Source organism: Suillus subaureus (genome assembly GCF_016647635.1).
Source record: "Suillus subaureus strain MN1 chromosome Unknown BJ212scaffold_15, whole genome shotgun sequence".
In the NCBI taxonomy this organism is placed as follows: Eukaryota; Fungi; Basidiomycota; class Agaricomycetes; order Boletales; family Suillaceae; genus Suillus; species Suillus subaureus.
In genome coordinates, this window is record NW_024538571.1 from 477,878 (window position 1) to 493,263 (window position 15,386).

Here is a 15,386-nt window from a genome sequence, read left to right on the forward strand (position 1 = left end):
ATAGTGCCTGTGAAGGTTGACAGGTCCCCTTTCCTCTGTCGATATCGTGCTGATTTATGCCGTCCCCTGCAGAAGCCATACGAAGAACCAGAGGTTTACAAGCAAGAAGTCGTTCATGACGGACGAGCCTTTCAAGATGTAAGTCATCCTCAGCTCTCATTCACTTAATCCTCAATACGATTAAACAGTACCCAGCGCATCTGCCGCCCCCCGAACCGGGCTACGCGGTCAGGCGCGAACAAGTCCCCGACGGGAAGGGTGGTATGCGGTACAAGTACATCACCCGCCGCGTGCAATCCGAGAAGGAGGAGGAACCCGAAATGCCCGACACGCTCATGATGCGTGTCAAACATCTTGTTCCTTTTACGCGGCGCTGAGAAATAAGAGACGCAATGGTCTGCTGAGTGTTTACACCGACTTTGCTGGTCTTTAACGTGTAACGTTTATGGTCCCTATTTCATGTCTACTTATTATGTATGTATACCATCGAGTAACCTCATGTCTAATCAAAGCCCATTATGCACTGCAAGCTTGCGCGTATTGTCCAGTGAACCACGCTCTAATCTGCCAGTAGGGTTTTTCCTGCCTATGATAGAGAGAATACCGCAGAAGAAGATAGGTGAGTATATATGAATGACACCGTGACATTCACCATCGCATCACGCCCTGTGGAGTTGAGTGCAAACAGTGTGGGTTGCCGTGGAAGAGCCTCGAAAGAACAGGCGCAACTGACCCCTATCAATACTGACATTTAAACCCGCACGTATTTGCAAATTTATATTCTGAGATGGAGCCTGAAACGACGCATCAAAGACTAAGGCAGTGTGTGTATAATTTTAATCTGCAGACACTCCACGTACGAAGATTTGAGCATGCTGGAGATCACCTTAAGGTCGTCGTAGGGTCGGGCGAGAAGCATAATCCTTCTGCACGACTCCGACGACAGTAAGAGCACGACTTAGGGCGGCACTCGCTCGCAGGGATCGACACAAGACCCGAGTCCTAGATTCTTACATAGCGCATACACATATTGTAATACAATGGAAGTAGTGTAATGAAGTGTGCGGCAGTGCCTATACAGTACAATAGACAAGACCTTGTCAAAAGGAAATGGTATCGGAAGAAGTAGGAAATATGGTACAACGACAGAACGCAGGAGGGCAGTCGAGAACTAGATGAGAAGACGGAGAAATCCAATGAAGTACAAGAACAGCCTGATTTCTATCCTAATGTTGATCGTCCGCATACTCAACAAATGCACAACCAATCCAAAGCAAAAAACGAATCCAGCATCCGGCCTCAACTACGGTGATATTGCGTCGCGGCGTCGTTCCAGTCACCGATGTGGTAGTGGCAGCTGCGGGAAGTGCTTCGGATGTCAAAGCAATAGTAGGTTGTCTCTGCGATGAGGATGGTATATTCTGGGTTACTGTGCTAGGTTGCTGCATGGTATGAGGATTGAGAGGTTGGGACGAGTTGGCAGATGGCTTCTTCTTTCTTGCGTGATAGTTCCTCTGAGTGCAAATGAATCAGGGATAGAGCAGAGCCAAGAAGGAAAAAAACATACAGGCTTGCCACTTGCAGATGGAACCTCGACTACAGGTGTCTCTCGCAACTCAATATCCACTCCATTTCGTTTGCCTAACACGGCAGAGACGAAGTGTTGTGCCCAGCTGAGAGGATGGGTTCGAGATATGGGTTCGCACTCAGTTTCCTCACGCGAATCGGGGCGGTGCCATAAGGAGGTTAAGCGACCAAGTGTTGATAAGATGCGACGATCGTGTTGCCTGTGGGATGCGACGCTGTGTGATGTGTCGAACTAATGTATGTGTCAAGCGGGACTCTGCCATTATGGATGAAAAATCACATACATCTCGGGCATCATCAAAGAAACCTCGGGGTATTCGACGAGCGTCTTTGATTGGCGGATGTTGTCGCTGGGTAGCATCAGCCTAGGGTGTAAGATGTTCAAAAGCAAAACATTCTGAGAAACGTACAACATACATCTAATACAGGCTTTCTAACGGTATCCTGTGGTGAACGAGTCAGTATGCGAGGTTTTTGATGCAACATACATCCTAAGAATATGAGCGAACTCGTCGTCGATGCGATGATGACATTAGAGAAGAAACGTGTTAAAGCTCACACTATCTGACAGAAGGTCTTCGAGGCCAGCTTCTCTGACGATGGCGGAGACATCCCATGTGTATATTAGCATCTCCGACGGCAAGAAGTTCGGCCAGCAGCCAGTCACGAGTAACTTTCCATCTTCTGAAAAGGCCGCACATCTCACTGAGCTGTCATGGTGGAGGGGTGGTCCGACGGGTTGATTGTTTGCGAAGTTCCATAGTTGGGCTGTCTTGTTGGATGATACACTTGCGAGGATCCGTTCATTCAGAGATAGCGCAATGCCAGCAACACCATTAGTAGCAAATTTGCCTTGTTCGCCTTGAATCCATCTGCCTTCCAGAACAGCGATTTCAGTACTAATCCAAGTAGGGACGTCGAATTTCCTGATTTGACCCGAATCTCCGCCGATGATAAGTGCATCCGATTCAGAGGTCCACGCCAGGCAGCTAATGAATCCGATCTCGAATGTTTTGAGCAATTCGCCTGTTTTGGCATCCCAAACTTTCAGCCCATAGTTATCCCCGCACGTCGCAATCATATCGCCATTGGGTGAGTACTCGCAAACCGTCCGCACGAAGTCGTCCTCTTTCTTCCGCATTATCGGTGCGAGTATTAATATCGTCTCGCCGTTCTTGACATCCCACACTCTGAATGTCTCATCGTCAGACCCACTCACCACTCGCCCTCCGTCTGGACTCCAGCTCACAGACGAAACTCGCTTTGTATGTCCCGTGAATTTGTTGACGACCTTGCCCGTGACGATGTCCCACAACCTCACTGCACCATCATCACTCCCCATTGCTACTTTCTTGCCATCTGGTGACAACGCTATGGTGCGCATTCCCCCACACTCTTCGTCCTCCCAGGCTTCCCCTACTTGCGTTCCACTCTCCAAGTCCCAGACTCGAATTGAGTCATCAAGCGAACAGCTGATGATCCGCTGTCCACCAGATAGGCGTATGATCTTATTGACAGCACGGGTGTGTCCTTCCATCTTTTGGTGAGGCGCTACCACTGATGTTTTTTGCATTTCAGGTGCAGGGGAAGACATGATTTCTGCTCAGTGACTACACATGATGCGCGTGGGATGATAATGTCAACTCCCACCTTCAGAAGCTGTGTCGCTTACTCACCTGTACTTTACATGCGCTATATGAAAGCCGCTGCGACGGAGTGAATGTTTTCTTCGATGCCCAGTCTAGTCAGATGGAAGGTCGCTGTCAGAGTTACAGGTATATTCATGCTGTGTTCTTTTGTTTGCTTCACAGCTCGAACGTGGGCTATGCAGATCAAGCGCTCAGGGCCGGTTTTCTAAAATCATCTGCACATGCTTCATTTCTGTTGACCTGCATCATCGCATCTGGTGTCTTGCTGTCCACATGCCTTGCCCGGTTCAATATGGGCCTTGGTCTTTGTTCTCATGCTGCACGTTGCTCAAGATCACGCAATATTTTTGTTATGTAGGCCTAGATCTCACGTAGGATCTCCTCCGTCTTTCAAGTTACACCGCCTTCATCGTCAGTCTACCTTTTAGTTTAATCGACTCTGTCATTCCTCTGAATCCTTTGAAAACTTTCATACTCGTTCAAGCATGTGCTCAGGGCATCACCGAGCGAGGTAGGTCGTTAACGCAGTAAACCCATTCACCATCCTGATCGTCTTCAGGCCAGGAAGTTTGTAGAATCATGCACTCTCATTGTCACTCCATGTCACCTGGCATTTAATGAGAGGTGATATCGCTTTTCATCAAATTTTTTGATTCTCAAAAGCTGAATAACCACCAGCTCCGACACGCTCCGTGGCCTGCCCCTTGACCCCTGCGCTACCTTGTGCTTGAAAACAGCGCGTTCGGAAAGCCCAATAGGTATAGTACGTGTCATTTGATGCCGAAAAGAGGCGTCATACCCTGCACCCTCCCCTACTCCCCAAGCACACGTAGATTCGTTCTTGCAACGATTGACATCAGATCTGCACTAGTATCACACGCTAAAGGAAAACACACCTCTAGCAGGGTTGCTCACCGCGACAAGGGCCGATACAAACTGATCCATGTGTTCATCGAGACACTCTTGCAACGGTTGGTTTCCATCTCTGGTAGCACATTGTGTTCACTCTCATGAAGACTCAGATAACCGCAAGCTAGACTACGCCTTATTCTCAATGGTAGGGAAACGCGCTGATCGGACTTGTTCCTCTCGTAAGGATTCCTTCCCTCCCCAGCTCCACTTCTGCACGGGGAGCTACGGAGCATTGTTCGTGCATATGAATGGTGTCAGGGAGACTTCCTGTATAGTATGACAGGTGCGTTTTTTTTGGAGAAAGCCCTTGGGACGGTCAGCAGTCTGCCTTTCACGATGTTCATATGGGGTAGGTGGATTGATGCTTTCTGATTAGGGCGAATGGCGGTTATCCTGTCCTTGACGAGGATGAAGTACTCATAATCAATGCTATTGAACCACTACTACGTGCTCGAATATACGATGACAATCATGTTGGCGTCGGTGCGTGGTTGCGATGCTCGTATTGCAGTGCATTTGGGCAATGGGATCTTGTCCCAACCTTGCATACAATGTGAAAAGAAAGATCATCAGTTGAAATATTGATCTCAATTGTCCTTGTAAGATATGCGCAATGTGACTCGATGGATATTAGTCCCCAACTATGTTGTGTGCTGGTGAGCTAAACGAGAAATACTATACGGTGACGGCAGGAGAATCGTAGAGTATTAATGGAAAAGTGTGAATAAAACCCCAAGGTTGATTGTTTGAGAAAAGCGCTGACTATCTCCCAATGATGCTTGAGCACATTCTCGCAGGCACACCATCCAGACCTCGAAACCAATCAACCCATCGAAACACCACTTCACCATGAACACTAATGATTTACTGACTTTTTTTGCAAATGGAAAGTTTCTCGTCACCAGCTGCAGAGACTCCAACTACATATAAACATGGGATGTTTCTGCTGTCATCAAAGGAACTGGCCTTCTGTGAGATATTGTAAGCATATATGCATTTCGATTTCGACTGCAGTGACGAGTCGACGGATCCGCTCTCCCAGGTTAATGCTATGCGACGACCAGCCCAAAAGATCATCGATCAAAGCTGCTCGTGATTTTTTGACAGTATACCACATCAAATTGATGTACGTGATCTAAAGAAGCAGGAAATACGGTACAACGACGGAGCGCAGGAGGGCAGTCGAGATCTAGATGAGAAGACGGAAATATCAACATCACATAAGAACCGCGTAGTTTCTACCCCTAATGTAGACCGTCTGTGTACTCAACAGACGCACAACCAATCCAAAGCAAGAAACGAATCCAGTATCCAGCCTGGGTTACGGGGATATTGCGTCGTGACGTCGTTCCAGTCGCCAATATGGTGTAGGCCACGGGAGGTGCTTCGGATGTCGTGGCAATGGTAGATGGTCCCTGCGATGATGAGGTCTGGGTTGCTGTACCAGGTTGCTGTGTACTATGAGGATTGAGAGGTTGGGACGAGCTGGCAGATGGCTTCTTCTTTCTTGCGTGATAGTTCCTCTGAGTGAAAATGGATCAGGGATCGAGAAGCACCGAAAAGGAAAAAATGTACGGGCTTGCCCCTTGTGCATGGAACCTCGACTACGGGTGTCTCTCGCAATTCGATGTCTGTTCCATTTCGTTTGTGTAACATGCCAGAGACGAGGATTGAGCCCAATTGAGAGGATGGGGTCGAGATATGGTCTCGCGTTCAGTTTCCCCGCTTGAATCGGGGCGGCGCCATAAGGAGGTTAAGCGACCAAGGAGAAATTGGGGTGTTGATAAGGTGTGATGATCACGTCGCTCGTGATATGCGACGCCGTGTGATGTATCAAACTAATGTATATGTCAAGCGGGACTTTGCCATTACGGACAAAAAATCGCATACATCTCGGGCATCGTCAAAGAATCCTCGGGGTATTCGACGAGCGTCTTTGACTGGCGGGTCTCGTTGTCGGGTGGTATAAGCCTGGGGTGTAGATGTTCAAAAGCAAAAACATTCTAAGAAACATACAATATACCTCTAATGAAGGCTTTTTGACGGTATTCTGTAATGAGCGAATCAGTGTGCGAGGTTTCTGATGAGACAATACAACATACATCCTAAGAGTATGAGCGAACTCGTTGTCAATGCGATGCTGTTAGAGAAGAATTGTGTTCAAGCTCACGTTATCTGACAGGTCTTCGAGGCCAGCTTCTTTGATAATAATGGAGACATCCCATATGTATAAGTGCCACTTCTCCGGCAGCCAGCAGCTAGTAACGAGTAACTTGCCATCTGCAGAAAAGGTGGCACATCTTACTAGGCCATCATGGTGGAGGGGTGGTCCGATGCGTTGGTTATTTGCGATGTTCCATAGTTGCGCTAGTCTTGTTATATGATACACTTGCGAGGATCCGCTCATTCAGAGATAGCGCAATGCTAGTAAAACCATTAGGTTCGTCTCCAATACAATTTTGTTCCAGAACAGCAGTTTCAGTCCAGGCGGGGACGTCGAATTTCTTGAGCCGATTTGCAAAGGATCCGCAGCGAGCGATAAGCTTTGTATCCGAGGCCCATGCCAGACACCCTATAGCAATTCCGATCTGAAGTGTTTTAAGCAATTCGCCTGTGTTGGCATCCCAGACTTTCAGCCCATAGTCATGCCCGCCGCCTGTCACAATAATATTGTCATCGGGTGAGTACTCGCATACCGCCCACCAGAAGTTTTCCGACTCCTCCTCGTTGGTGCGAGTATCCATATTGTCTCGCCGGTCTCGACATCCCACACTCGGAATGTCTTATCATCAGATCCACTCACCACTCGCCCTCCGTCTAGACTCCAGCACACAGACCAAACTCGCTTTGTCTGTCCCGTGAATTTTTTTATGACTTTGCCCGTGTCGATGTCCCAGAATCTCACTGCACCATCCCAATTCCCACTTGCTATTTTCTGGCCGTCTGGTGACAATGCTATGGCGAGCACTGCGCCACTGTCTTCATCCCTCCAGGCTTCCCCGACCTGTGTTCTACACTCCAAGTCCCAGATTCGAATTGAGCCGTCATACGAACAGCTGATGATCCGCTGTCCACCAGGCAGGCGTAAGATGTTATTGACAACATGGGCTGCGTCCTTCTATCTTTTGGCGAGGTACTGTCACTGATATTGTTTGCATTTCAGGTGCAGGGGAAGACATGATTTCTGCTCGGAGACTTCACATGATGCGCGCGTGACAATGTCAGCTCCTACCTCCAGAAACTGCACAAACGGTATCACTTACTCAGCTGTGCTTTACATGCGCTATATGAAAGCCGCTGCGATGGACCGAACGTCTTCTTCGATGTCCAGTCTATGGAAGGTCGCTGTCGGAGTTACCTGTAAGGTACGTTCATGCTGTACGGTATTCTTGTGTTTCACCTGTTTGCTTCACAGCTCGAACGTGGGCTATGCAGATCGAGCGCCCAGGGCCAGTTTTCTGAAATCATCTGCACATTCTTCATTTCTGTTGACCTCCATCATCGCATCTGTCTTGCTACCGTGCGAGTTCACATTCCTTCTTCGGTTCAATATAGGCCCTGGTTTTGGTTCTCCCACACTGCACGTTTAAGGCAACACGAGATTTTTGTTATGTGGGTCGAGATCTCATATACGATCTCCTCTGTGACTTCGTCTTTACACAAACCATTCCCATTATCAGTCCGCCTTTCAGTTTAATAGTAAGTCCTAAACTTGGCAACTCTGACATTCTTCTGAACCCTTTGGAAGCTTTCATACTCATTCGATACTATGCTCAGGGCATCACTGAGCGAGGTAGGTCGTTAACGCAGTAAACCCATTCACCATCCTGATCGTCTTCAGGCCAGGAAGTTTGTAGAACCATGCATCTCTATTGTCAATCCATGTCACCCGGCGTTCAATGAGATGTGATCTGGTTTTCCATCAATTCTTTCACTTTCAAAAGCTAAATAACCACTAACTCCGACACGCTCCGTGGCTCGCCCGTTGACTCCTGCGCCACCTTGTGCTTGAAAACAACGCATTCGGAAAGCTCGATGGGTATTGCACGTGTGATTTTGATGCTGAAGTGAAGCGTCGTACCTTGCTCCCTCCCCTGCTCCCTCCAACGCACATATAGTCGTTCTTGTGATGGTTGACATCTCATCTGCACGGTGCACCAGCGTCATGCTAAAGAAATTAACACCTCTGGCAGGGTTGCTCACCGTGATAAGGACCGAGGACAAACCTGTCTATGTGTTCATCGAGACGCTCTTGTGACGGTTGATTTCCACTATCGCGAACGCCATCTCTGGTAGCACGTCGTTCACTCTGATGAGGACTCAGACAACCGAAAGTTGGACCACATTTTATTCTCAATGGTAGGGAAACGTGCCGATCGGATTTGTTCATCTCGCAAGGATTCCTTCTTTCCTCAACCTACTTCTGCACATGGAGCTGCGGAGCACTGTTCATGCACATGGACGATATCACGGAGACTTCTTAGTAAGCATAGATACATCTCATTTTCAATCGGACTGACAACGGAACCGCTCTCCCTAGGTTGATGCTACGCGACAACCAGCTCCAAAGATCAAAGCTGCCCGTCAAATTGAATACTACTGTAACCGAATGATGTTGTTACGAGTTCAAGTCTAGCTCGCATGCTCATACACCCCAACCTCTGTGGCAACTCACAACCCAGCTGTTGCAATCCTCTTTCCATTGGGCGAGTAGCAAACCGCGTTCGTGAATCTCCCTGCGTTGATTGGTCCGGTGATAGTTTCTCCACTCTCAACATCAACATCCCATACTCTGAATATTCCATCGAAGGATCCGCTCAACACTCGGCAAAACTCCGTCTGAACTCCAGCATACAGGCTCCAGACTCTGTATGCCCCATCCACTTTTTGATGACCTTGCCAGTGTCAATGTTCCATAATTTCACTGTGCCATCCTCACTCCCACTTGCCACTGCCTTACCATCCACATTCTACTTTCTTTGTCCTTCCATTCATCCCCGACCTGTGTGTCCCTCTCCAAGTCCCAGACTTGAAATGAACCATGATGCCCCACGATTTTGATTTCGGGATTCACTCAATGGGTGCGTGATAATTTTAGCTCTTGCCACCAAATCCCATACGAGTCCATCACTTACTCAGAATTCAAGTGGACTTGACATGTACACAGAAAGCTGAATGTGGGATGATAGCTGGTCGACGGAGTGTGCGTTGTGTTTGGTTGAGATTCAAGCACGAGGGAGGTGGTTGTTTAAATCATCTATAGGTGCGTCTTCCTTGCGTGTTCACCTCAGTTTCAGCACTGGCTGTGCAGACTAAGCGCCCGACTCTCTTTTCTGACAATATACCCAATTCTATTGACTCCTCAACGGGAAGGGTGGTATGCGGTACACGTACATCATCCGCTGCGTGGATTCCAAGAAACCCCAGAAGGAACACGAGATACCCCACACGCTCATGATGGGTGTCAAAAGGTTTGTCCCTCTTACCCAACACTGAGAAATAAGAGACGCGATTGTCTGCCGAGTGTTTACACCGACTTTGCTGGTCTTTAACATATAACTACATTTAACCTTTATGAACTCTATTCTCATGACATACTTATTATGGATTTTTTTTTTTTAATCATTGTTTATTGTCCGTTGGGGCCATGCCCTATGGTAGACAAAACATACAAGTATTTTACTGTTTTTATAAACTATTTACTTCTTTTGGTTGTGTGGTGTACAATTATTGGTCCAGGTGTAGTGTGAGAATGTTTAAGGCCAGCTAAAGGTGATATGGTATAGGGGGGCCTGGCATGGGTGCGCTTGTTCATTCTTCGTCTTCTTTATCATCTGCCAGTGGTGTTACATCACTGAATGTCTGCTCTAGCCTTTGTGTGCTTGCAATAAAGCATAGCAATGGTTTGATGCATTTCTTGTGGTTCAGGAGGTTCTTGAGATGACTTGCTAGGGGGCCTAACTTGTTGCGGAGCTGCTAGTCGTTGTCTCGTGTACTTTGGACATGCTGAGTATGAAGTGGTGGACGGTCTCTTCTCATTGGAGGCACTGTTGGCAGGTAGGGCTGGAGACTTTCAGTAATGCAGTGGAGGTGTTTGTTCAGTGGTGCATACCCTGTACGGAGTTGGAACAATAGAGAAGAGTGGTGTCTTGGCAGCTGTTCGACTAGCTTGGAGAAATGTTTTGATGGGGCTGTCATGTCGAGTTTGTGGAGGCGCTTGTATCTTGGTGAGTTCTTCATGATAGTTGCTGCTTCATCTTTGATCTTTTTCAAGAACCTTTGTTTCAAGGCCAATTTGCTGACTGGGAGGGTGGTGATTGCTCCGTTGCGTGACTTTAGGGACTTTGGGATGGCGTGGGGTTCACTGTTGTCTCCTTGCATGGCTAGCTTTGCCTGCTCGTCGGCCACCTCATTGCCAGGGATCCCCTGGTGTCCTGGTGTCCATCTTACTTTTAGTTTGCCATTGTCTTGTGCAGGGATCAGCTTGCGCAGGTCATCATGGAATATGTCCATAAGATAGTGGCCCAGTTTGGATATGAAGGCATTGGTGGCACTGATGGCTGCCTGGTTGTTGACCCTGAGGGCCATGGTTCCTCCTCCTTCCTCCCTCAGTAGCTCAACTGCTAGTATCATCCCCACTATTTCTCCCTCATAGACCATGTGCTCTTGGTCATTTCCCAGGTGAAACCATGTCTCCTTTACCACCTTGCCTCCTCTCATTAGGACTGCTGCTCCTCCTACCCCTCCATCCACTGCTGATCTGTCAGAGTAGGCCTGCAAGTCTTCATCTGCCTTAGGTGTCATTCGCAATGGCTGTTTCCAGGTCTCCTGTGATATCCATGGTGACGTCAGGTGCCCATTTAGGGTAGTGGCGGGTCGGTGCAATGATTTCTACTGTGTATGGGTTGATGTTGAATTCATTGAGTAGGTGATGTATAGGCGATGGGTGTCTTTTGCAGCTCTGGAAGTTTCTTCTGGTACACAAGTTGTACACTGTGTGGAGTCCCTTGTAGAGGGTGTGTGTGTGATGCAATGTGATCATCCACAGGATGGCCCTCTGGCAGATTTTGCATAGCAGCCATTGAAAAGGAAGGACATCAGCATGTGCATCAAGGAGATTGGTAGCGGTAGTTCTCATTCCCCCAGTTTCATGGTTGTTGCCATTCTCTGAACCCTTGCCATTTTCGAGGCGAAGCCTCTTGCACCTTATCCTGCTGCTTTGACTCCTCGTCCTTTTGCTATGAGGCCTGAGCACCACACATCAGTGGCATAGAGCATTTTAGGGATCACTACACCCTTGTATAACTTCTTCAGTAGGTGGCCATGAGCTCCTTTCGTTGTGTGTGACATTCTTTGACATGCCATGGTGTATTTGGTGCCCTTCACAAGTGCATATGTTGCATGCTCTTTGAACATGAGCTCTTCATCTACTATTACCCCTAGGAACTTGTGGGAGTGGGATGGTTCAATGATGTGTCCGCAGATGGTGATGGATGGTCAGGGGATGGGAATGCTCTTTTCTGTTCTGTTGGGGTCTGGCATTCATCTGTGAGATATGCATAGCAGAGCTGTTTTGTCTAGTTCAAAGTCAGCATTGTGGTCTCTACTCCAGTCTAAAGCACCCCCTTGTTTTTCCATCATGGTTTTGAGCTTCCCATCTGCTTCTTCATAGCTCTTGCCTCATGCAGCTATTGCTATATCATCTATAAAGCCCAGACTCAGTTCCCCTTGGCATGGGTTGGGGTCAGTGATACAAAGGATGGGAGAGTTATAAAATAGGAAACCTATTACCGACAAAGGGCATCCTTGGTCAACCCCATTTGAGACATTGAATTAGGCTGAGTGGTAGTTGTCGAAATGCAAGGTGGTCGTTCTATTGCTTAGTTGTCTTTTGTACCAGTTGATATATTTGAGCGGATGCCTGCTTGTCACATGTTGTGAAGCATTTGGTTGACTACTATGCTCGGGAATGCCACCTTGACATCTAGGAATAGGATTGATACAAAGTGGTCCATTAATGCCCAGGTGTCTGTTGCAAATTTTGTCAGTAGGTGAAGGGAGTCTACTGTTGATTTTCCCAGGCAGGCCTCTGAAGTGTGTAGGTGGGAGGAGGTTGTGGTGTTCAGCTATATAAACCAGGTCATCAGCAACACATGAAGATAGGATCTTACCCATTGTGTTGAGCAGTGTGATGGGCCTGTAGGCTTTCAGTAGGCTATAGTTTGGTCTTCCCAGTTTGCAGAGCACTATAGTAGATGAAAGTTTCCAGTCCTCTGGGTAGTAGTTGAGATTGAATGTTGCACAGAATATTGGCCCCATGTATGGAATAAGCAGGCCTTCACATTTCTTGTATACACAGTTGGGTACCCCATTTGGGCCAGGAGCTTTGAACAGTGAGAGTTTTGCTATTGCTTGGGAGATTTGGGCATCAGTTATAGGTGCAAACTCGCAAATGGGTGAGATATAATCAAAATTGGGCTCAACATGTTTGTCTTCTGGGGGAGGTTGGAAGAAGGTCTCGTAGAGTAGCTTACTCTTTCTCTCATTGTCCTGCATTACATTGTTGCCTCCCAGATCTTGCAGGTCTTGCAGGGTCTTGATTCTTGTGTGAACTTGGTCCGTAGGGTCACTGGCTGCATATCTGTGGAAGTCCCAGATGTTTGTTGGTGTTAGCACTTCGAGCCATTCTTCCCAGTGTTCCTTCTTCACCTTCTTGATGTTTTTGGAGAATTGGTTGCGGGCAATGCAGAACTCTTTGTGGATGGGGTCTTGTCTCCTGGCCAGTCAGGTCTCTAGTTTTCCATCTGAGCTTGTGTACTTGCTTTCATTCAATGTCTAGGTCTGATGACCACCATCATTTGACATATGGCGATTGCTTGGATTTCGGGACGTGCTCTTCCACTGTATTGGTGATTGCTTGGGTAAGGTGTGCGAATGTTTGCTGGAATTGATCTATGGTTTGGATGTCAGCATGTGGCAGAGATGTTTCTAGGTAAGTGTCATATCCCACAATCCAGACCCACATTCCATCATATTCCCATGCCTTCCAAGCCTACATCCAGACCCCACATCATATCCAGCTCATTGTTACAATCATGGTTACCCATATCTCATTTCTTTTCTTACTTGTGTATTACGTCATGACCGCACTTTACCGTGCCATCATTAGACCAACCAACCTCAGCTGTATTACATCACAACCGCCACGTGCCGTTGCTAGATGACTCATTCTCCTTATCTCTGACTCATCTCGATGACGTAGCTTTCCTTATCTCTGACTCGTCTCAATGACGTACACGTACCGGCCCTAAAGCCAGCCATATCTATATATACATGGTTATGTACTTAGCTAGATCTTCACTTTAATCTACTAGGTTTTACCCTGAACTATCCTTCGCTTAGGACCCCCAATCCTAAGTCATCTGATAACTGATATTCGAGCCAGAGACACTCTCTCTGACTTGTCTTAATCCTTCCAAGATCCCCTTCTAGCTGTGCTCCACACCTCAGCAGGATTGACTATGCTCCAGATTTACCCCTGAGCTCTGGACCATTGGATCCTCACTGCTAGCCTGATCCGTACAACCCTATCCTGTCCACCCTATGCACACTTCATCCAGCAAGACATCCAGACTTCACCTTGTCTCAGATTCCAGAACTATATCCACCTTCTTGTATTCCAGTCCTGTATCCACCTTGTCTTCCAGATCCCCAGATCTCCGGACCTCCGGATATTAGCTCCGGACCTATTCCCACCCTCTGTCTGATGTCCTGCACCTATCCCCATTTAGGCATTCTCTGCTTTCTGGCTTTTGGTTACCTCTTCTTCTGTCTTGCTTATTGATCCTTGTACAAGCCTTCATCTCTGAGTTCATTTACTTATGTTCCATCTTACTTACTAATGTGTTTCCACATGCTCGTACATAGCCTTGCTCCTTTGCTTACTGATCCCCTCAGATATTGTTCAGTATATAACCCCTGTAGATACTCCTGTAGTTCCCTAGTTTGAATTTCAACTTAGACTTGCCCAATCCTCTCTCGGACTTTGGTCCACCTAAGTCTGTCCTACCCATCAGGCCTAGGGATTGATTCCCTAGGCCAGAGCTCCGCCTTTCCGGCACTTACCCTCTTTCCGGACTTAGGTCCAATCCCTGTCTCTCCAACTCTACCTTAGGGTAGTCTACCTCTGTTTGTTTCTACATCAGACTCTGTCCGATGTAGCCCCTATTCCTTCCAGACCTCCGGACCTCCTGTCCCTCATACCTCTGGGCATCCTGTCCTTTGGACATTCTGCCCTCCGTACCTTCAGATGTTCCATCCTCCTAACCCTTGGACATCCTATCCTCCTGTCCTTTGGACATCCTGCCCTCTGTACCTTCAGACATCCTGTCCTTCTGTCCTCCATCATCCTGTCCTCCTGTCCTCCTGTCCTCCTGTCCTCCAGTCCTCCGGACCTTTGGACCTCCTATCCTTCCATCCTGTTTCCTGTAGAAGTATTACCTTGCAGTGGGAACTCTCCTGAGCACTTCCTGCATTCCTCTGGAACTCTCCTGTGCTCCTCTGGACATTTCCCATGCTCCTCTGGAAGTCCTCTAGTGCTCTCCAGCAGAGTAGCCAGCCTCCAGAAGTCCTCCGAACTTCATTGGACCATCATTGGACCTCATACAAAATGAAGGGCACATACTCAGGTAAGGGGCACAGCATACAAGCTGAGGCCAAGCCCCTCTGAGTCAGTCTCTCTCCCCCTTGAGCAACATGGTTCTTAACAGTAAGTAGATAGGGCTTCTCTGAATTCTTTCCAGTCAACTTTTCTGAAGTTCAATCGCAGTGATGGGTTGATGCGTTCTGGTTGTAGGTCTATGGTGCTAATGATTGGGAAATGGTCAGTGATAATGGGATGGAGTTGATATTCTACAGCGCATTGGGTGAAAGTATGTTCAATTTTGACAGAACAGAATACATTATCTGGGTGGGTGTGATTTTTTGTGTTTGATGCCTCAAGTGTTGCAATGCCTTGTGGGAGCACTTGAGTGAGATTATATTCAGCTAATAGATTAATTAGTACTTCTGTGGCATCTAGGTTTGCTGTGGTGAAGAGGTGGCTGTTGCTCGTCATCTCCCACATTGGGTGATGACAGTTGAAGTCTCCTAGCCAGATCATGTGCATGCTCATTTCTCTGGTCCTGCCTTGAGCAGGATTTGTTCAATTACAATTTGCTGTCTCTTCTGTTACTAAGT

General features: G+C 47.6%; 3 protein-coding genes across 3 annotated transcripts; 2 read left to right on the plus strand and 1 right to left on the minus strand.

Moving 5' to 3' along the window:
• The first annotated feature begins 983 nt into the window (after positions 1-983).
• On the plus strand, positions 984-1,642 carry BJ212DRAFT_1353309 (uncharacterized protein). Its single transcript, XM_041335585.1, has 2 exons — positions 984-1,514; positions 1,568-1,642. Exon 1 carries the CDS (start codon positions 1,176-1,178, stop codon positions 1,407-1,409), a length of 234 nt encoding a protein of 77 aa, XP_041193359.1. The 5' UTR covers positions 984-1,175; the 3' UTR covers positions 1,410-1,514; positions 1,568-1,642.
• Positions 1,643-3,435: 1,793 nt separating this feature from the next.
• Positions 3,436-3,910, plus strand: BJ212DRAFT_1353327 (uncharacterized protein). The gene is made up of 3 exons (XM_041335586.1): positions 3,436-3,607; positions 3,665-3,747; positions 3,796-3,910. Exons 1-3 carry the CDS (start codon positions 3,510-3,512, stop codon positions 3,852-3,854), a joined length of 240 nt encoding a protein of 79 aa, XP_041193360.1. The 5' UTR covers positions 3,436-3,509; the 3' UTR covers positions 3,855-3,910.
• A 1,482-nt stretch (positions 3,911-5,392) lies between these two features.
• On the minus strand, positions 5,393-6,892 carry BJ212DRAFT_1480653 (uncharacterized protein; the record flags this gene model as incomplete). Its single annotated transcript, XM_041340130.1, has 6 exons — positions 5,393-5,671; positions 5,724-5,752; positions 5,803-5,986; positions 6,039-6,119; positions 6,172-6,198; positions 6,536-6,892. The coding sequence occupies 6 exons, from the start codon at positions 6,890-6,892 to the stop codon at positions 5,393-5,395; spliced, it is 957 nt and encodes a 318-aa protein (XP_041193361.1).
• Between the last annotated feature and the right edge of the window lie 8,494 nt (positions 6,893-15,386).

Excerpts from the sequence above, each read along its gene's own strand:
- BJ212DRAFT_1353327 (XM_041335586.1), top strand. The coding sequence starts at position 3,510 with ATGCCTTGCCCGGTTCAATATGGGCCTTGGTCTTTGTTCTCATGCTGC. Across the intron at positions 3,608-3,664 it reads TATGTAGGCCTAGATCTCAC|TTTAATCGACTCTGTCATTC; the intron begins GTAGGATCTCCT and ends TCTACCTTTTAG. Across the intron at positions 3,748-3,795 it reads TCAGGGCATCACCGAGCGAG|GCCAGGAAGTTTGTAGAATC; the intron begins GTAGGTCGTTAA and ends GATCGTCTTCAG.
- BJ212DRAFT_1353309 (XM_041335585.1), top strand. The coding sequence starts at position 1,176 with ATGAGAAGACGGAGAAATCCAATGAAGTACAAGAACAGCCTGATTTCT.